The sequence below is a fragment of the Oncorhynchus mykiss genome, chromosome 6 (genome assembly GCF_057628025.1).
Source record: "Oncorhynchus mykiss isolate SJ-2025 chromosome 6, ASM5762802v1, whole genome shotgun sequence".
In the NCBI taxonomy this organism is placed as follows: domain Eukaryota; kingdom Metazoa; phylum Chordata; class Actinopteri; order Salmoniformes; family Salmonidae; genus Oncorhynchus; species Oncorhynchus mykiss.
In genome coordinates this window covers 65,468,740-65,491,668 of record NC_143027.1, presented here as the reverse complement: position 1 = coordinate 65,491,668, position 22,929 = coordinate 65,468,740, and the positions used below count along the sequence as shown (strand labels likewise).

Here is a 22,929-nt window from a genome sequence, read left to right as displayed (position 1 = left end):
TATGGAGAGACGTAGACTGGGGCGTCTAGAAAAACTGCCCCCGTTTTCTATCTCTTTCACCCACTAGCATGAATCACAGGCCTGATTCAGCATATCTTCAGTCATTTGTTTCACTTTTGTGACTGGGTTCATTGTAAATCAAATAAAAAGTCAAATGAAGAGAAGCAACTCAGAAAAGGAAGGTTTGGCTGTTACAGTCCTAAAAGTACATCTTTATGTACCTAACATTATTTAACCTTTGACCCTGTCCCCCTACAGACTGCCTTCCTGGGCCAGAGAGGCCTGATTGAAAACGACTTCCTGACCAAGGTTCTGGATGGCATGGCCTTCGCTGGCTTCGTGTCTGAAAGGGGTCCGCCTTACAGAGCCTGTGATCTCTTTGATGAGGTACTGACGGGCATGGCTACTGTAACCAGACTGCATGTTTTGCAGCTCCAGTATGATTTGGCAACATTTTTTCTAATTTCACTGTTGTATGAAACTGGGCTTGTCGAGAGATTGTATCATTTGGGAACAGCTTGACTGACTTATCGTTGGTTCTGTAGCTGGTGGCCTTTGACATGGAGCGCTTTAAGGAAGAGGCGGCCAGCCCTGCCAAGCTGCAGAAGCACATGAGGGAACTCTCTGACCAACTGTACAAAAACGTGAGTTAACATCACTCAGCCTTTGGGCCTGTATGCTATAGTGTTCACATTAGGCACTTTCTGTACTCTTTAGTGTTCTAACATGTCCTATGGCTGTCACAGATGTTGTTCTTGTATGAATGTTTTATTATTGAATGGTCCATTACAGGAGAATCCCAACCCCCACATGGCGTTCCAAAAAGTGCCTCGGCCCACAGAGGGCTCCCACCTGCGGGTGCATGTGGTGCCCTTCCCCCTGCTGGACGATGAGAAGGTGGAGCGGCTGCTGGCTGAGGGCCTGGCCAAGCATCCCAGCGCCCCTGCCATCACTACCACCACCCGCGCAGAGAGGAAGTGTGTGGTGCCTGCCGGCCCTCCCGTGGGTACGTGAAACACAAACATCAGCTCTACTTCATGCCTGCTCCTGTGTGAGACACATGGCTTGGCAGGAGTCTGTCTATAATGTGTTAATAGCTGTAAGTACTTAGTTTCTGAGTACTGAATGGCGTCTGTACTAGCGTAGCTAGTATTTCTACCACTCTTGTATTCCTAACCTGCTCACCCCTCATCTGTGCAGTGTCCATCATGGGAAAGATGGGCTCAGTGTTCAACAGCGCTCGCAGGCTGGAGGTGGTGAGGAGCTGCATCTCCTTCATCTTCGACAACAAGACCCAGGAGACGGAGAAGGTGACGCACGGCATCCTCCCTAATCCCTATCTCTCAGCACAGTGTAATCAGCCACGTCTGTAATGGCCCAGACACCTGGACTGACATCCATCCCTCCGATTACAGCAGGCAGCCAACCGTGTGTGTCTGTCTGGAGTTAGCGCTCTCAACTCTATCAGGCTAATTATACCTCCCAGCTGGGAGACAGGACCACACTGGAGACAGATAATCAGACACTTAGACTAGCTTCATAATCTCCTCGTTATCAGCAGAAATAACCCCATTGTTTTAACACTGAGGTTAATGGCATAGCTGTTTTGCTTTCTGCTTTTTCCCGTAAAGCATTTACACGTAAAGGATGCTCTTTGATTTCCCCGCACCGTCACACCCCCTATAGAAGAGCCCATAGGAACGTTGATGCGGGTTTCCCGTGTGTACTGCATGAAATGGAGCCAGTTCCTTTATGCCTGCACCTCTGGCTGTAAGAAGCAGGTTATATAAGGCAGACGTGCATCCCTGTGTTAATAGAGGAACACACAGTACGCCAGCTATAGACCCCCCCCCCCCCTCCCCCCCACCTCCCCCGAGCCTATAAACCCTTTACCTCAATATATATTATACAGCCAATGTGAAACCCATTACCCAGACGCGTTACCATCACATTTTGTCTCATACTTTGACATTAGTATGAAATGTGTCATATTACTATTTCCCAGAGGTCAACAATTCACTGTCTGGACAGGTAATATTGTAGCTGCTATTGTACCTGTTCTTGGCTGTAGCTGGTTCTAGAATTCTGGGATATTAAGAAATCATTTCAGAAGATTATTTGTTCATGCATGTCGTGGTGTGTCTTATGGTATTTGTTTTAAAAACAGGCTCTGTGTCTGCTGTGCTGTGTTCCCAGACCCTGCCGGCTGCGCTGCGTGCTCTGAAAGGCAAGGCGGCTCGCCAGTGTCTGACTGAGGAGCTCAGTCTGCATGTCCAGCAGAACCGGGCCATACTGGACCACCAACAGTTTGACTACGTCATCCGCATGATGAACTGTGCCCTCCAGGTTGGTCAAAGCTCAGCCAGTCTACCCCTGTCATACCTAAGTAATGTGACTCTTTCAGAACAATCCAACTGGCTGTGTTATTTTTATTTTATTTCAACCACCTTTATTTAACTAGGCAAGTCAGTTAAGAACAAATTATTATTTACAATGACGGCCTACCCCAGCCAAACCCTGACGACACTGGGCCAGTTGTGCGCCGCCCTATGGGACTCCCAATCACAGCCGGATGTGATGCAGCCTGGATTCGAACCAGGTACTGCAGTGACACCTCTTGCACTGAGATGCAGTGTCTTAGACACTCGGGAGCTATTAAAGTTCAGTGTGCGTGCGGTATGTCCCTCCACGAGGTAGTTAACATCCCTCCAAAAAGTCTCTCTGAATGTCAACATACTCCTTCTACAAAGGATGGAACACTCTTTTCTAACAGCACAGTAAGTATCCAGATATCAGTGGCGGCCCTTTTTTCTTGGGTGTTCCCTAACATTCTCAGAGGCAATAACAGGTAAACCACAAAATATTTGAGGAGCAGGAAGCTGGAGTTTGTTTCCAGGCTCTACCCTTTAAACAATCCCACTCTGGGTGCGGTGATGTGTTTTCATGGGCTTTAACTGGTTCTAATTTAGCGTGTCTGAAGTTGTCTATAATGGAAACAGTACGAGACAGCGAGAGCATGTGCCGGCTGACCAAGTGCTAAGCAGACAGCTCTGGCAAGGTAATGTGATGTAGAGCTCTACTTGTTCCACCACTCAGATAGCTTCCTAGGGTACACAGGTCTCTGGCAACAACACGTGCTGCTACTGCACCATACATGCTGTTACTTCCCTTCTCCCTTACCTTAGTCATGTTTGGCTGCAGGTGGAAGAATGGCCAAATCATACATTTTCCCAGTGATTTATGCTCAAGTTAGTCTTCATTTGCAATAGTTTGACAGATTGTCAAAAGTGAGTGCTCACTGCGCACCACATATCTAGTAAAGGTTGGTGTTTGATGTACCTGGGTGCTATTGGGTTTTTGCGCTATCACTTCGGTTATTAGACAAAGCGATTAGTGGTTTATTCTGCTCTCCCTGTGCTGCACACGCCCCATAAAGTTTCACTCTGCCATCAATCAGGTGGGAGAGGAAGGCTCGGAGCCAGAGCTCAGAGCTGAGGCCTCAGTGGTAGTTCCTCATGTTTTACAGCCTCACATGGCTGTTGCCACGGGGATTTAATGATTCGGAGCAGTGTTCACAGAGAGCAACTTTTAATGGAGTGGCTCTGGATTCCACGCATTCTTCTGGCCAAATGATCGAGGACGGCGAGCCAATTAATCTCACCATCTGCCTTTAGCCTGGGTGTGTAGAGGTCACTGGCCTCCCCACTTGTAAAATAGATTAAGAGCCAGCCAGCCGACTAGTGGCTGTGTAATTTATACATGACAGAGGTATATATGCTCTCCCTTCCTGTGCTCCTGTCAGCAACACGGGTTCTAGGAGCTGTGCCATACCACCTGGTTTCAGTTGCCCCCTGCATGCATAGCTAACCCTATGTCTTCAGTATCTGAGTCCAGGTCCCACTCTGTCCAAGCCAAGGAGGTGATGTGATGAAGCTGCTGGTCCTACAGTAGTCTCCCTGTGGTACAGAGCTGTTGAAAGACACCACAATGACACTGGGACTCTCTCGATAATAACTGCAGATTAGTTTTCTTTGTTGCAAGATCTGTCTGGCGAATACCGGACCGTTCTGGAATGTACAGAACAATGTAGAAATGCTTGTCTATTAGGTTGCTTAATGTGGCTGTGTTATCTGATAGCTGGCCTGCGAGCGTGTCTGACATGTATTGTGTTTTTCCCCAAAATGGGATCCTGATGTGGAGTTAAAAAAAAAAATGTTCAAGGAACAGATTAACAGTATTTCTGCAGATAAATAATTCCCCCCTCAAACTGGACATGAGCATTTTCAGTGACATTGCATTGGGAATACTGAATCCCTAGGCAGATGCTATAAAACGAAGCATGTGAGATGCATTCAATACCAACCTTCAGAGTTGATTAGTCAGGATAACAACCACGTGTGAGTGTGTGCACCCTGGACCAGAGGATTGTTATTTAGAGCCAAGTGCAGCGGAGTGACTTCGTGTGGATTTATACAGACTGTCTCTCTAGTACCGTGTTTGGTCCAGGGGGCACTTGGCAGGGTTTCCCATAATACAGCATGGAACATGTCAGGAGAGGGAGAGGGTGACGGACTGGAGAGAGGGGAGCAGAGGGGTTCTGTCTGGCTGTGGCACGAAGACTCGGATCAGCATCAGTCCGGGGCCCTTGTCTCTCCTCAACAACCACTATTCAAACCCAAACATCAGATGGAGACTTGCAGATAGAGTCCACCATTAGAGATGGACATCTCCACACCAAAACATCCCCAGTGCATCTGAGAGGAACTGCCTGTCCAGCATAGTACTGCACTACTGGTGACCTAATGTTGTGACTTCACCCTTTAAGGTAGATGGATAGAGTCCAGTGTGTATATTATCTCCAAACCTTCAGGGTTCTCATTTCACCAGACATTCCTGTCTTATTTTGATTTAATCTCTGCTTTGCCTCGCAAAACAAAATAAGCAACAATTTTACTCATGGAGCTGGTATTTACAATGGAGCGAGGGTTTCCTTGCCAAAAGGTTAGCTAAAACATAGCAAGCATTTCTCTATAATTTCATTTAGCTTTACGGTGTAATACTGTATTGTTATTTCTCCCCTATATTTTCACTAAGGCAACAACAGGCCAGAGGTCCATCCATTCTGCAGTTATTTGGTCCTGATTCTGTGTCCTGGTCCGTAGCCCAGGTCCATGGATTTGTCTCTGATGGGCTGTAATAGGAACAGAAATAGCAGATTGCCTCGGCAGTAATTACTCTCGTATTTCACTTTCACCCCTCTCCTCTCAACACCCTCCCCTGTCAAAAAGCCCTTGGAGATATATCACAGATTGCACTGATGCCAGAGATTGTGTGTGTGATCCCTCAACACCCCACAAAGCTAGTGTGACCTCTACAGTGTGCTATGCACCACAGTCTCTGTACAGTGACAGAATGATGCCTCATTAGAACGAGATGGGAGGCATGTGTGTTTCTATCTAAAAACATCTCACATTCCTGATGATATCATCATTCTGAGGCCAATCAAAAGTTTATGGGCCACATGTAACATGTCAGTTTGGGGCTAATCGTAGGGGTGCGTTCTAGGAAAGGTGATACCTAGTCAATGTCTTCTGCATTTAACCCAACCTCTCTCTGAATCAGAGAGATGCGGGGGGCTGCCTTAATTGACGTCCACGTCATCGGCACCCAGGGAGCTGCTGTTGTTGGGGGTTAACTGCCTTGTTAAAGGACAGAACGGCAGATTTTTCCACCTGATTTGAACCAACAACTTTTCGGTTACTGGCCGAACACTCTTAGGCTAGGCTACCTGCCGCCCCCTGTGTTGCCCTGGCTCTGTTGACTGTTAGGTTAGCGTTAGCGCTTCAAACTGTTTTGAAGGGGCACTCGTCCACAGGGAGCGGTGTTTGTTCTGCTGAGTTCCTCTGTACTACAGTATGAGTCAAAGCAGTGTGTTTATACAGTACGATACGTTTCTGCTTACTGACAGACAACCAGGTGAGAGAGGGGATAGTCCTTTCTAATGGAAGTAGGTGTGGGATCTAATCACTCAGAGTAGTTCTTTAAAACTTCTTAGGGCTGCAATCCCGTTAACGGGATGATATGACAACAGCCAATGAAAGTGCAGCGCGCCAAATTCAAAACAACAGAAATCACATAATTTAAAATTCCTCAAACATACATGTATCTCATACAATTTAAAGGTCATCTTGTTGTTAATCCCACCACAGTGTCCAATTTCAAATAGGCTTTACAGCGAAAGCACCACAAATGATTATGTTAGGTGACAACCAACTCACAGAAAAACCCAGCCATCTTTCCAGCCAAAGAGAGGAGTCACAAAAAGCACAAATAGAGATACAATTAATTACTTACATCTTCAATGAATTACATCTTCATCAGATGACACTCATAGGACTTCATTTTACACAATACATGTATGTTTTGTTTGATAAAGTTCATATTTATATAAAAAAAATAGAGTTTACATTGGCGCATACGTTCACTAGTTCCAAAAACATCCAGTGATTTTGCATAGCCACATTAATTCAACAGAAATACTCATCATAAATGTAGATGAAAATACAAGTTATACACATGGAATTATAGATATACCCCTCCTTAATGCAACCACTGTGTCAGATTTCAAACAAACTTTACGGAAAAAGCAAACCACGCAATAATCTGAGACAGAGCTCAGAAAATAAAATTATCCTCCATGTTGGAGTCAACAGAAATCTGAAATCACTTTATAAATATTCCCTTACCTTTGATGATCTTCATCAGAATGCACTCCCAGGAATCCTAGTTCCACAGTAAATGCTTGATTTTTTTCGATAATGTCCCTTATTTATGTCCAAGTAGCTACTTTTGTTAGCGCGTTTAGTACACAAATCCAAACGCTCGTGCAGGTCCATCCGAACGTCGGACGAAAACTTAAAAAAGTTATATTACAGGTCAGAGAAACTTGTCCAACTAAGTATAGAATCAATCTTTAGGGTGTCATCATAAATCTTCAATAAAGTTCCAACCGGAGAATTCCTTTGTGTGTAGAGAAGCCATGGAACGCTATCATGTGAATTGCGCGTGACCAGCCCTTGCCTCTGCCAGACACCTGGCTCATTCAGCTCCCATTCAGCCCAACTACACAGTAAAAGCTTCATTCAAGTTTCTAAAGATGGTTGACATCTAGTAGAAGCCCTAGGAAGTGCAACTTCATCCATATACTCACAGACATCATTCAAACAGTTTTAGAAACTTCAGTGTGTTTTCGATCCAATACTAATAATAATATGCATATATTAGCAACTGGGACTGAGGAGCAGGCTGTTGACTCTGGGCACCTTTCATCCAAGCTACTCAATACTGCCCCTGCAGCCATAACAAGTTAAATCAGGCTGTACTGTAACTCAGTGGATGTCTGTGTACAGTCACTGAGCCCCAGCTTGGCTGTCCTCAACTCCACACTTTCCTGAAGCAGTGCACTCAAGGCACAACAATAGTCACCTCAAGTACTTGTAAGTCCATGGAGGACCAAGTGAGCCTTCAAGACTGGACTTTATAGTAATTTCTGTGTTTTTTTCAGAATTCTGAAGAAAAAAACAATTCTGAGGAAATGTCATTCCCTGGTGCAGAACATGCCCATGTTTGTCCCTACAGGAGAGACAGTGAACCTGTGTCTGCGGAGACTGACTGTTAGTGACGCATTTTCCCTGCTCTCATTAAATGCTTCAAGGTTTGTTTACATACCGTACCCCATTTTTTTTTCATTTATTGCAAGTATTTGAAGTATTCAAAGTAAATATTTACCTTACTGTCATTCTGAGTCAATTGTTATTTTAATGAGATAAGATGCTCTGCCAGTGCGTTTGAGGCCTGCAGGTCTGTCTGTGTGGTGTGAGTGATGTGATTGGCTGATTGAGCCAGAGGTATCAGATGAAGACCATGCAGTGTTACTACTTCTTGTTCCTGTCATGCCTCAACCCACATTTTACACAACTTCTTTGAAAACCAATGATCTCTGACCAAACACATTAGTTGTCCATTCCTCAAGTGCTTTGACCTCAACAGTTACAGTAAGATGCTGACTAAACTGTCCAAGTGGATGCCAGTGATATCTGTGCTGGACGCATCTTATCTGTGTATGTGGTAAACATTCTGCAGCTGTTTTAAGTCATATCTCCTACTTGACAGCCACATGACTCAAAGACATGACTGACCTTAATTGGAGTATTTGCACAAATAGGGAGCCTATTTGCTTTTGTGTGCGTGCAGCCGCTGTGCAGAGCACCTATTCTCCCTCTCTCCCCCTCCAAGCTGTTGCAGGTTTGAAAGTGGACATTGCACAAGGCAAGGCCAGGCGAGCAGAGCCCTGCTGTGGAAAAAGGGGTAAAAATGTATCCTGGCATCTCAACCATTTCCTATCAGAGAGAATTATGGGCCCCAAGACAGTACTCACAAAACGCTGTCAGAATGTCATTCACACATGTGCTCCTTCACCTGCTGGGGGTTGTTGGGCGTAGGAGAAAAGTTGTAGGTCCATCCATTCTAGATTAGTATATGTTCAGATGTACTCTAGGCTGACCGATGCTGTGATGCTATTGGCCAGGTGGGCCATAACCAATGTTCTGTCAAAGCTGAGGGCGCACAGCTCACAACGGCCTTCCGTGCAGAAGAAATATAAACCCGCACAGCGAAGCACGAGATTGAACGTCATTCAACTTTCTACAGTTTCCCATTTAGTTAACACTATCAACGTTTCGCTCTACTGCGGCAATTGTGATCGAATCAATGCAATGTTAGTCACTTTCAATGTAATATACTGAAACGAAACAAACAATGCAAGATTTAGTATGCAAAATGAACTGTGCAATATATTTTCTTGTAGGCAGAGTGCATTGGAGTAGGATTCTATTGCATTGACAGGCATGACTCGGGCCCATATTCTACACAGACTGGTGAACCATAACCAGTCAGAGCTGCAGTAGGTCTATATGCAAAAAAAAACTCCAAATGAGCTTGGACGCCGTACAACACTCCTTCCATGGCCTCCAACTGCTCTTAAATGTTAATAAAACAAAATGCATGCTCTTCACCGATCTTTGCCCACACCCGTCTGGCCGACTAGCATCACTACTCTGGATGGTTTTGACATAGAATATGTGGAAAACTATAAATGCCTAGGTGTCTGGCTAGACTGTAAACTCTCCTTCCAGACTCGCATTAAGCATCTCCAATCCAAAATTAAATCTAAAATTAGGTTCCTATTTCGCAACAAAGCCTACTTCACTCATGCTGCCAAACTTACCCTTGTAAATCTGAGTATCTTATCGATCCTTGACTTCGGCGATGTCATTTACAAAATAGCCTCCAACACTCTTCTCAGCAAATTGGATGCAGTCTATCACAGTGCCATCCGTTTTGTCAAAGCCCCATATATTACCCACCACTGCAACTTGTATGCTCTCGTTGGCTGGTCCTCGCTACATATTCGTCGCCAAACCCACTGGTTCCAGGTCATCTATAAGTCTTTGCTAGGTAAAGCTCTGCCTTCTCAGCTCACTGGTCACCATAGCAACAATCACCTGTAGCATGCGCTCCAGCAGGTATATTTCACTACTGGTCATCCTCAAAGCCAAATCCTCCTTTGGCTGCCTTTCCTTCCAGTTCTCTGCTGCCAATGACTGGAACGAATTGCAAAAATCACTGAAGTTGTAGACTTATATCTCCCTAACTAACTTTAAGCGTCAGCTGTCAGAGCAGCTCACCGATCGCTGCAGCTGTACACAGCCCACCTATAAATAGCCCATCCAACAAACTATCTACCTCATCCCCATATTTGTCTTTGTTTTTCTGCTCTTTTGCACACTAATATTTCTTCTTGCACATCCTCATCTGCACGTACAGTTGAAGTCTGAAGTTTACATACACCTTAGCCAAGTACATTTAAACTTAGTTTTTCACAATTCCTGACATTTAATTCCCTGTCAGTTAGGTCTGTTAGGATCACCACTTTATTTTAAGAATGTGAAATGTCAGAATAATAGCAGAGAGAAGGATTTATTTCAGCTTGTATTTCTTTCATCACATTCCCAGTGGGTCAGAAGTTTACATACACTGAATTAGTATTTGGTAGCATTGCCTTTAAATTGTTTTTACTTGGGTCAAACATTTTGGGTAGCCTTCCACAAGCTTCCCACAATAAGTTGGGTGAATTCCTCCTGACAGAGCTGGTGTAACTGAGTCAGGTTTGTAGGTCTCCTTGCTCTCACATGCTTTTTCAGTTGTGCCCACAAATTGTCTATAGGTTTGAGGTCAGGGCTTTGTGATGTACTCCAATACCTTGAGTTCGTTGTCCCCTTGTGCTTGGAGTCATAGTCTATATGGAAGACCCATTTGCGACCAAGCTTTAACTTCCTGACTGATGCCTTGAGATGTTGATTTAATATATCCACATAATTTCTCTCCTCAAGATGCCATCTATTTTGTGAAGTGCACCAGTCCCTCCTGCAGCGAAGCACCCCCACAACATGATGCTGCCACCCCGTGCTTCACGGTTGGGATGGTGTTCTTCTGCTTGCAAGCTCCCCGTTTTCCTCCAAACATAAGGATGGTCATTATGGGGAAACTATTATATTTTTGTTTCATCAGACCAGGGGACATTTCTCCAAAAAGTACGCTCTTTGTCCCCATGTGCAGTTGCAAACCGTAGTCTGGATTTTTTTATGACGGTTTTGGAGCAGTGGCTTCTTCCTTGTTGAGCGGCCTTTCAGGTTATGCCAATATAGGACTTGTTTACTGTGGAAATGGAAACTTTTGTACCTGTTTCCTCCAGCATCTTCACAATGTCCTTTGCTATTGTTCTGGGATTGATTTGCACTTTTCGCACCAAAGTAAATTAATCTCTAGGAGAACGCCTTCTCTTTCCTTTGCGGTATGATGGCTACGTGGTCCCATGGTGTTGCATGGTGTTGACTGTGGTACCTTCAGGCGTTTGGAAATTGCTCCCAAGGATGAACCAGACTTGTGGAGGTTTACAACAAAAAAAATCTGAGGTCTTGGCTGATTTTTTTTTTTTTAATTAAAAAAAAATAAAAAAAATCCCACGATGTCAAGCAAAGAGGCACAGTCAACTTAATGTATGTAAACTTCTGACCCACCGAAATTGTGAACTTCTGACTTCAACTGTATATCACTCCAGTGTAAATTACTAAATTGTAATTACTTCGCCACTATGGCCTATTTATTGCCTTTCCTCCTTACTTCATTTAAACACACCATATACAGATTTTTCTATTGTGTTATTGACTGTACATTTGTTTATCCTATGTGTAACTGTTGTTTTTGTCGCACTGCTTTGCCTTATCTTGGCCAGGTTGCAGTTGTAAATGAGAACTTGTTCTCAACTGGTCTACCTGGTTAAATAAAGGTGAAATAAAAAATTAAATTTTCATATTGAACATTCACTTTGAACTGGACTGTGTTTAGATTACAGTATGAGCGGTCACTAGATGCGAGCGGTCACTAGATGCGAGCGGTCACTAGATGCGAGCGGTCACTAGATGCGCGCTTGTTTTGAGATCAAAGTGAGAGCTGCATGTAGCCACGTGTGCATATTTCTTCATTTTCTTTGCTCGTTAGGGAGTTATTATCCCAGTTATAGCTCGGTTGTAGTCAACGATGGGGGAGTGATTGCTTCCAACAAGAGAACAAAAGGTGTGCATTTCTAGACATCTTTGAAAAGCGAGTCAGGTAAAGAGATGTTAAATCTTAAAGGAGCAGTGTTGTATTTTGTGACAGTCTTGAATAAACTTAAGTAGCCAATAGGCAGAAGGTAGCATAATTTGTCTGATTCTCTGTAATAATTCATTTTATTTTGTAAAGTGGTTTCTTACATCAAACACAACATTTTGTTGTGGCGCAGCAGTCTAAGGCACTGCATCTCAGTGCTTGAGGCGTCACTACAGACAACCTCGTTCGAATTCACAACCGGCCGTGATTGGGAGTCCCCTAGGGCGACGCACAAATGACCCAGCATCGTCCGGGTTTGGCCTGTGTAGGCCGTCATTGTAAATAATAATTTGTTCTTAACTAACTTGCCTAGTTAAAGATTAAATATTTGTATTTATTTTTAAATGTAAGTCACCTCGTCGGAAGGACAAGTGAATTAACAGGTTAATGCCAAGCTTAATGGAATGTAGGCATTGAACACCACACATTGGCTGCTACTGTAGGCTGAATGATAGAACAGCTATTTCCATGTTAAAATGTTATTGGATGTGTTTTTCTCCATTGTTTTTGATAGTAGACCACTCTGGTAGGCCTACATTATGATCAAGTAGCCACAGTAGCCTACTTGGCCACTGTTAAAACTGTAACTTAAAGTGTGTACAGCCTCAGTGTTGCATAGAATTTTCACAACTTCCAAGTTTGTGCTCAGCAGACCTGAAATTTGCTCAGTGCACAATGGAGGGAACCTTGGCTACAACCCCATTCAGACTAGGGTGTGAGAGTCAGGGAACCTGCTTGCGCTCTCCCCATTTGGTTTGGATCAAAAGCAACAGCTACTCTTCCTGGTGTCCACATGAAACATGACATAATACATAGTACAGAACATTATTAGTCAAGGACTAAACTACATACATTTAAAATGCCACACATAGCCTACACGCATTATTTATACTAAAGTATGTGGACAGCCTTTCAAATTAGTGGCTTTGGCTATTTCATCTACACCTGTTGCTGACAGGTGTGCAAAATTGAGCACACAGCCATGCAATCTCCATAGTAAACATTGGTAGTAGAATGGCTTGTACTGAGGAGCTCATAGATTTTCAACATGGCATGTTCAGTTTGTCAAATTTCTGCCCTTTTAGATTTGCCCCTGTCAACTGTAAGTGCTGTTATTGTGAAGTGGAAACGTCTAGGAGCAACAACGGCTCAGCCATGAAGTGGTAGGCCACACAAGCTCACAGAACCGGACCACCGACTGCTGAAATGTGTAGCGTGTAGAAATTGTCTGTCCGGTTCCAACACTCACTAATGAGTTCCAAACTGCCTCTGAAAGCAATGTCAGCTTCATGAAATGGGTTTCCATGGCCTAGCAGCCACACACAAGCCTAAGGTCACCATGCGCAATGCCATTGGATGCGTTCTATGGAGTGATGAATCACGCTTCACCATCTGGCAGTTTGACGGACAAATCTAGGTTCGGCGGATGCCAGGAGAACGCTACCTGCCCCAACGCATAGTGCCAACTGTAAAGTAGTCATGGCTCTATATAATATGTCCGAACAGTGTGCCAACTGCTTGAACAGACAGTTCAGTACCTTCAACACATCAATACCTCGCACAAAGACCAACAGTGATGCAGTCAATCTCTCCTCAGCTTTGAGCCAGGCGAGATTGACACACGTTACTGACACTTTCTCTCCATGTACATCTAAGTGCCAACTGAAATTTACAGTGCCTTGCAAAAGTATTCATCCCCCTTGTCGTTTTTCCTATTTTGTTGCATTACAATCGGTAATTTAAATTGATTTTTATTTGTATTTCATGTTATGGACATACACAAAATAGTCCAAATTCAAAAAAATTCTAAATACATTTTTTTTTTCTAAAAGTGGTGCGTGCATACAGTGCCTTGCGAAAGTATTCGGCCCCCTTGAACTTTGCGACCTTTTGCCACATTTCAGGCTTCAAACATAAAGATATAAAACTGTCTTTTTTTGTGAAGAATCAACAACAAGTGGGACACAATCACGAAGTGGAACGACATTTATTGGATATTTCAAACTTTTTTAACAAATCAAAAACTGAAAAATTGGGCGTGCAAAAATATTCAGCCCCTTTACTTTCAGTGCAGCAAACTCTCTCCAGAAGTTCAGTGAGGATCTCTGAATGATCCAATGTTGACCTAAATGACTAATGATGATAAATACAATCCACCTGTGTGTAATCAAGTCGCCGTATAAATGCACCTGCACTGTAATAGTCTCAGAGGTCCGTTAAAAGCGCAGAGAGCATCATGAAGAACAAGGAACACACCAGGCAGGTCCGAGATACTGTTGTGAAGAAGTTTAAAGCCGGATTTGGATACAAAAAGATTTCCCAAGCTTTAAACATCCCAAGGAGCACTGTGCAAGCGATAATATTGAAATGGAAGGAGTATCAGACCACTGCAAATCTACCAAGACCTGGCCGTCCCTCTAAACTTTCAGCTCATACAAGAAGAAGACTGATAAGAGATGCAGCCAAGAGGCCCATGATCACTCTGGATGAACTGCAGAGATCTACAGCTGAGGTGGGAGACTCTGTCCATAGGACAACAATCAGTCGTATATTGCACAAATCTGGCCTTTATGGAAGAGTGGCAAGAAGAAAGCCATTTCTTAAAGATATCCATAAAAAGTGTTGTTTAAATTTTGCCACAAGCCACCTGGGAGACACACCAAACATGTGGAAGAAGGTGCTCTGGTCAGATGAAACCAAAATTGAACTTTTTGGCAACAATGCAAAACGTTATGTTTGGCGTAAAAGCAACACAGCTGAACACACCATCCCCACTGTCAAACATGGTGGTGGCAGCATCATGGTTTGGGCCTGCTTTTCTTCAGCAGGGACAGGGAAGATGGTTAAAATTGATGGGAAGATGGATGGAGCCAAATACAGGACCATTCTGGAAGAAAACCTGATGGAGTCTGCAAAAGACCTGAGACTGGGACGGAGATTTGTCTTCCAACAAGACAATGATCCAAAACATAAAGCAAAATCTACAATGGAATGGTTCAAAAATAAACATATCCAGGTGTTAGAATGGCCAAGTCAAAGTCCAGACCTGAATCCAATCGAGAATCTGTGGAAAGAACTGAAAACTGCTGTTCACAAATGCTCTCCATCCAACCTCACTGAGCTCGAGCTGTTTTGCAAGGAGGAATGGGAAAAAATGTCAGTCTCTCGATGTGCAAAACTGATAGAGACATACCCCAAGCGACTTACAGCTGTAATCGCAGCAAAAGGTGGCGCTACAAAGTATTAACTTAAGGGGGCTGAATAATTTTGCACGCCCAATTTTTCAGTTTTTGATTTGTTAAAAAAGTTTGAAATATCCAATAAATGTTGTTCCACTTCATGATTGTGTCCCACTTGTTGTTGATTCTTCACAAAAAAATACAGTTTTATATCTTTATGTTTGAAGCCTGAAATGTGGCAAAAGGTCGCAAAGTTCAAGTGGGCCGAATACTTTCGCAAGGCACTGTATGTATTCAACCCCTTTGCTATGAAGCCCCAAAATAAGATCTGGTGCAACCAATTACCTTCAGAAGTCACATAATGGGTTAGATTGCACACAGGTGGACTTTAAGTGTCACATGATCTGTCACATGCTCTCAGTGTATATATACACTTGTTCTGAAATGCCCCAGAGTCTGCAACACGACCAAGTAAGGGGCACCACCAAGCAAGTGGCACCATGAAGACCAAGAAGCTCTCCAAACTGGTCAGGGACAGAGTTGTGGAGAAGTACAGATCAGGGTTGGGTTATAAAAAAAATATCTAACTTTGAACATCCCACTTTTAAATCCATTATTAAAAAAATGAAAGAATATGGCACCATAACAAACCTGCCAAGAGAGGGCCGAACACCAAAACTCACGGACCAGGCAAGGAGGGCATTAAACAAAGAGACCAAAGATAACGCTGAAGGAGCTCTACAGCGGAGATTGGAGTATATGTCCATAGGACTACTTTAAGGCGTACACTCCACAGAGCTGGGCTTTACGGAAGAGTGGCCATAAAGAGCCATTACTTAAAGAAAAAAATAAGCAAACACGTTTGGTGTTCGACAAAAGGCATGTGCGAGACTCTCCAAACATATGGAAGAAGGTACTCTGGTCAGATGAGACTCAAATTTAGCTTTTTGGACATCAAGAAAAGCGCTATGTCTGACACATCACCCCGAGAATACCATCCTCCCAGTAAAGCATGGTGGTGGCAGCATCATAATGGGGGGGATGTTTTTCATCGGCAGGGACTGGGAACTGGTCATAATTGAAGGAATGATGGATGGCGCTAAATACAGGGAAATTCTTGAGGGAAGCCTGTTTCATCTTCCAGAGATTTGAGACTCTGAGGTTTGAGGTTCACCTTCCAGCAGGACAATGACCCTAAGCATACTGCTAAAGCAACACTTGAGTGGTTTAAGGGGAAACATTTAAATGTCTTGGAATGGCCTAGTCAAAGCCCAACCTCAATGCAATTGAGAATCTGAGGTATGACTTAAAGATTGCAGTACACCAGCGGAACCCATCCAACTTGAAGGAGCTGGAAATGTTTTGCCTTGAAGAATGGGCAAAAATCCCAATGGCTAGATGTGCCAAGCTCATAGACATACCCCAAGAGATTGCAGCTGTATTTTCTGAAAAAGGTGGCTCTACAAAGTATTGACTTTAGGGGGGTGAATAGTTATGTGCGCTCAAGTTTTTTAATTTTGTTGGTCTTATTTCTTGTTTGTTTCACATCAAAAATATTTTGCATCTTCAAAGTGGTATGCATGTTGTGTAAATCAAATGATACAAACCACAAAAAAATATATTTTAATTCCAGGTTGTTAGGCAATAAAATAGGAAAAATGCCAGGGGGTGAATACTTTTGCAAGCCACTCCCTCTTTGCAGTACATGACCACACAGCTGGGCTGTAGTCCAGGTGCGACAACTAGAGCCTGTAAGACCCGTCTGGTCGACTGAGATGCCAAGAAGGCAGAGCATTGCCCTATCATGGACAGAGCCCTTCCCATTTGAATAACCATTGAGCCTATATGTTTTGACAATGATAGCTTGCTATCCAGGGTTACACCCAGCAGTTTAGTCTCCTCAATCATGGTTTAGCATTGAGCAGATTATTCGGTTTTAGAGATATTTTGCACTCATGGCTTTGCTTTGCTAAAGAGAGCAGTGTCCACAACATCACATGATATTGCATGAATGGGAATCTTCTCCCTCCTCTCTACTAGGATGTACTGCTGTGTGTTTGACTCTCACACAGGGTCTCCAGCCTATCTCCCTCCAGGACCTGAACAGTAACTTGGTTAAGGTTTAATTTAGAGTCCCCCACTTCTCCTGCTCTCCCTTTAATATCCTCTGTGAGAAGAGGAGTGGGTTCTTGCTGTGAAAAGCTCTCACTCTGCTCTGCTTGGTTGTAGATCGGTCATGTCTCTGGACTGGTTGGACAGGCTAACATAACGACTGCACTGGGAAGTTCTCACGAGCATCGTTATCATGTACAGATAAAGCCATTCCCCTTGGATGTCAGCCAGCAGGACCAGGTTAACATAGCCAGGGAACACCGTACAGGCCAGGAAGTGAAGTGATTTTATTCCATGCTTCTGACATTCAATTTGATTAGTGTACCAAAGTTTGTAGTAAATGTGTCTGTGTGCACGGCTGTGCTCAGTATTGTGCTTGTTTGTCAATGAGTCAGCTTATGAGTGAGTATGGCTCATGCTCTATGGTTTCTGACCCAGTGAGTATGAATAATACCACAGCACAGCAGCCTCATAAAAGCCTCCTCCAGCTCCCCTTCTATGCTTTTAAATGCCTGTCTGTCGGATGGTTCCTGGAAAGTGCTGAGGGAGAGGTGTCTGGAGTCTGCAGGAAGCTGCTCTCTGCTCACTTCCTGTCATGGGGCCATGTTAAACGTGCCGGTCCAGGGTCTTTGTTTGCTGAGTATAGGCCTACGTGTTTATCAGGGGCAAAACATCATGAGTCATCCGTGAACCACAGCCTTGAGAGAGAATGAAAGAGACGGAGAAAAGAGGGGAGATGGTTTCCTCCTTCCTAAGCGGAGCTGCAGGGGAGCACGTTGCTCTCCTCACCCTTCTGTACACAGATGCGCTTAAGCACATACATTTTATACACGCGCGCCCCACCCCTGCACACTTGCATGTGCTCGTATGCGCTGGGCTCTGCGGCGACTGCAGTGTCCCGAATTATAAACAGCAGCATTCCTGTCTCAATGTAAACAGGCATTTGTGCTGCTGGTGAACCAGGGATAACTTCAAGCACATGCAGAAGAGCCTACATAGATCAGCAGCATCGGGGTCTCCCTCACGCCTTGCGCCTTTCAGTTATTCAGCCTCACTGTAGTTTGGCGTCTTTATACTCTCAGTATGGCTTGCTGTGACCTATTGACCTAGGAAGTTCTGAACTACAGTAAATCATGTTGCCAACCTGGATAGCTGCTTCTAAGACCCCATGTCTTCCCTAAACTTGGCACTTGAAGAACATCACTTTCCCTCTTCTGTCAGATTACAGCGCGGCCCTGTTTGTAGATGATACAGAGGTTGCCTAAAGTAAACGGGATTGTGCCAGAATGACATATGAACATGTACACTGGGTCTGTTTTTTTTAGAGATAGCAGAGCACAGCTTGGTCTTATGACACTTCTTTATGCTCTGAATCAATGCTTCTGCCTTTTGATGTTGACAAGCTCGACTCAAGGCGTTACAGTACAGTGTTTTGGAAAGATGAATTAGAACGATGCTTTATGAAATGTTAGCCCAGACTTGGCTCCTCTGACCTTGTGGTCTTTTTGTCTGAATAACGACGTCTCTGTTAAATGTTTCCATTTTTCTGCCCTTGCACTTCTGCTCCTGGGGTTATTTGGAGAGTTTTCACTGGGTTCTTTGAACCTCTGTGACCTGCGGCATTGTCAGGGATGCCGGTAAACAAAGATTTGGTGGCTCTCCAAACTGGAGCGTTCAACCGCAACCCAAAATAAACTGAAAACCAACTGCAAGGGGAAAACAAGAAAGTATATCGCTCGGTTCATGGGGGGCCAGGCTTTCATGTTTAGCTGAAGACCGTGTGTTTTGCATTTGTCTCCTCTCTGTACATTCCTCCGTTTTTTGGGAAGGTATGAGGGAATGGGGGATTTATTCAAAAGGCCCCATCTCCACTATTGGCAAGTATTCCTGTCACAATCCTTTTACCCCCCCTCTCCTACCAAAATGAGAGGCTCTGATCGTGTGTGTGTGAGGTGGTGTGAGTCTTTGTGAAAATGCAAAGTTTGTCGAATGCGTGCTTGGTTATGAAGTGTGTGTTTGTATGTGTATGAAAGATGGGTTGTGAATGCAGATGTGTGTGTGTGTGTGTGTGTGATTTACGACGTATCCTGCCCTTGGGGTCCCTGTGAGGGTTATGAGACACAGCACCAGATCAGGATCAGCTCTGCTGTTTTGACATGGACTTAAATCACGTTTCCGGCGACCATTCTCATTTTCCCAGTTGAACAAATAAATCCCAACAAAGCTCATGGAGATAAGTACCAATTTCCTGTGTGTGGAGCTCTTTTGGGTCTGAATTGGGTCCTTTTCAGATGTTCTCCTTTTCCCATCCAGTCTCTCTGTTTTCAATATGAGCCATTTTATTTTGGCCCTTAAGTCCCCAGTTCTACTGGATGTATTGTACTATCTGCCGGAATGCCGTGCTTATCTCTAATGCTCTATTGAATACAACTTATTTTATTTCAAATAGACCCCAGTACAGATGCATTCTGTGAGTGGTATAAAAATGGGAGAAAATTGTCAGCTGCGCTCTAGCTGTTAAAAAAAATGTAATGTCCGTTTTTTGGGGGAATCATCATGGTGCTTGACTAATGGATGTTGCATTTTAAAGCCAAGACAATTTGTGATTTTATGCAACAAAATCTCATGGTTTTATTCAATGCGATTGTAGATGCTGATCCCGGAAACTCTGGGAGGTAATCTGGAGCAGGAATGCACAACATGAAATGACCAACAAATTCAATTCCTTCAATTATTATTAGTTGTTTGCAAAAATCACATCAGGTTTTGCTCGTACGTAATGTGTTTTATGAGAGGTGCGCTGCCCAGACCTTATTGATCCATAGTGATATAACAGGTGTACTTGGAGGCCCGACCTGCTTCTGTAACATTATCATGCTGTGTCCTGACCTCCCCTCTCCCCTGTTGTGTGACCCACAGGACTGCTCCAGCTCTGAAGAGTACACGGTCGCCTCCGCCCTGCTGCCCCTGACGACGGCCTTTTACCGGGTGAGTGACTGACTGGGAGATTCCATTCCACAGAGCTCTTCTCCTCTCTCACACAGACAGAGCGGATAGAGAGTCAGCCAGCAGGTCCTTTTGATTATATTGCTCAATCAAGGGCAGGACGGCCTGGCATTCACCGCAAGCTGGCCGTCCTAATGGAGGGTATTTATAACGGGGGGCAATAATAGAAAAGGGATGGGGTGTGATATCCCAGCTGTCCTGGCGCTGGTCCTGTTCTGAAGGTTGCCTCTGGTGCATGCAGCATGCTCTGACCTCATGTCAGGAGCTGTGTTCCAGGCAGGTCAAGAGACTTCCCAGGCCTCTGACCATGCAGCTCTGGGACAGGGGAGGGGACAGAGGAGTGTCCCGCTGGTCTCAGACGAGCCACATTAGGATAAAGGGGGTGAGAACTGTACCCAGAGGGCCGCTGTGGTTTGTGGTTTCCAACCTCCCGTGATCAAACTTGGTTGCTGCGGCGCGCACCACAAATATGTCCCCACCGCTCTGCTGTTGCCACGGCGACAGACACAACTGTGGGCTGTTGCCCTGCATTGGGTACAGACCGTAAGAGACAGAATTTAGACCTCGCCCACTCTCTGCCATTGTATGACTCTCATTGTTTTTACAGGACAGGCTGATGTAACGCTCTGTGATAAGCCTGCTCTCTCTGTTTCACAGCCAGGTTAACCATTCTATCAGACCACAGTGGCATTGGAAATGTACACATATAGTCAATTATCTAACGAAAACCAAGGGAATTGTCTCTGTTTGTTGATACAGGTGTACAGTGTGACCTGCTATGTAATGGGGGTGAGAGTAGAGTTGTCTCTGTACATAACCTGAGTAAAGTGGTCACAGAGCCCACTACACCACATTGTCCATAGTTTGGTTTGTTGCTGTAACGGAGTAACAGTGTCTCTCTGTGACTGTCAAGTTGTCAACACAACACTGTGACCCTATGCTCCAGCTTTCTGCCTCTTCATTAAGACATCTGAAAGCCATTGCCCAAACGCATTGGATTTTCTGTCGTTTCTTTTCCTATTTCCCCATTTTACGTAACCATACAATCTGATTAAAGGACTTTTATCACCAGGTTTTCAGAAAGCGACACGAATCCTGAGAGGCATCTCATTCTCAACGGAGCAGTTTCTGGCATAGGAGGAATGAGAAGGAATGATATCGTGAGCTCCAGAACGCAACAGATTTCTCTCAGATTTCCAAAGGAATGGCATTAACTGTAGAGTCCAACGTGTGGTCACGCAAATGGCGAAAGGCAAGAGCACAGGAATCCACCACGGTCCATATTGTGTAATCTCTTGTGTGATGAAAAAACGCCATGAAAAAGCTGGAAAAACAACAAATCCCAAAAAACAGAGCACCTTGTGATGGTTCACAACGTTCCACAGAGATTCTCGGCATAATCTCAGCATCGCACGATAGTCAATTACATGCTTTTGCAAAATGTCTGTTGGCCTGCTTTACTCTACCCCCCCCCCCCCCCCCCCTCCCCCCCATCCTGCCACATTTCCCCAAAGTCTTTGACTGTACCACACTGACTGTTATGGGGCTGTTCAAAGCATGCTTGGCAGCAGATGAAGGAGCCAGTGGAGTGTTGGGTTTACGCCACGCTGTAGTAGAGGACCATGACAGTCAACTGTAGGACACTGCTGAGAGAACCATTTGTAGAATCGTTGGTTGAGAGAAAGGGAACAGAAGGAGTATACGCTCTCTGTATCCAGGTGACAATTGTGACAAAAATTTGACAAAATAGCTAAATGAAATGTCCAATATTCTTTCAGTGGTACATGTGTTGTGTTACAAAGCCAAAAAAGAGAGAATTTCAACCAGAACCGTTTGTTTCTTTGCCATGGAATGGTTTTGACGCGGGTCTTATGGTCAAGATTATTTGCGTACCTTTTCATGGAAGATTAGCTCTGATTTCATTCATCATGTTGCACATGTTGCACATCTGCGTCCAAGTACTCCTAACCTCCTAACTTCAGTACTCAACTGCTAAGCCCTCCAACCTTACTACAACAGCACCCTGCCCTCAAGTTAAGACAACCTGCTGTCGGTGGATCCCATTTAGGTTTCCTAGAAGGTGAAGCTGATCTGTGGGTCATGCCAGGGTAGGGAGAACCTGTAATACAATGGTAGTTCAAACTGGGCCAGAGGTATCCCCGGAAAGGCATTTGGACAGCGGAATTCACACACACACACACACACACACACACACACACACACACACAACCTGTCTGTAATCTCCAAGGAAAGACGTAGTTAATCAGTGCTCAAGGGGCTTTGAGTGATTAGGCTACTTTTTTACACCTTTTACGTAACCACAGCCCAGGCTTGCCTCGTGGATTTGCTGCATAGTTTCATTATAAACAAGTTCTTATTTTGAGTTTCTCATGTAGATGACTTTACAAGAGCAGGCTTATTGCTTTCCTTAAAAGGTGTAATTCCATCCGTGTAAATAGTGAATTGTACATATTATACCGTCTTACAGTGGCAAGGCGGGATCAACACAATGCCGTACGGTAGCACGTGCCATTGACGACAACCGCCTTGCTGGTTACTGTATCGTTGTTGTTTTTACTCCAGCCAGTCCTCGTGCTCAGCCCCCAGGAGTATAAATCACCTTATCGGGAAGTTCTGCATTCCCTCAGCCCCTCTCAATGAGGTCAGTTGGCTTAAGGCCCTTTCCTATTAAAACCGCTGCTTCACCTGTAACTGTTATCCATCACTCCTCATTGACATCTTCCACAGAGCCTCTCAATCCGTCAACCTCTGCTGCCCGCAGTAACTACAATGAGAAGTGGGGATCGGGTCTGGAAGAAATTTGGTCAGGGCTTCACATCCGGGGTTTTTTCACCACAGTATG

The 22,929-nt window shown here is 44.4% G+C and overlaps 1 protein-coding gene across 3 annotated transcripts in view; it reads left to right on the top strand.

The window, feature by feature from the left end:
- The window catches only part of LOC110526365 (myotubularin-related protein 13), a 158,413-nt gene that overhangs the window by 96,584 nt on the left and 38,900 nt on the right, over positions 1-22,929 (top strand). For all 3 annotated transcript variants that reach the window (XM_036980722.2, XM_036980721.2, XM_036980720.2), the window contains exons 12-17: positions 259-387; positions 546-644; positions 793-1,006; positions 1,201-1,310; positions 2,197-2,346; positions 19,980-20,048. In XM_036980722.2, coding sequence (XP_036836617.2) covers positions 259-387; positions 546-644; positions 793-1,006; positions 1,201-1,310; positions 2,197-2,346; positions 19,980-20,048 — 771 coding nt within the window. The remainder of the gene's footprint in view (positions 1-258; positions 388-545; positions 645-792; positions 1,007-1,200; positions 1,311-2,196; positions 2,347-19,979; positions 20,049-22,929) is intronic.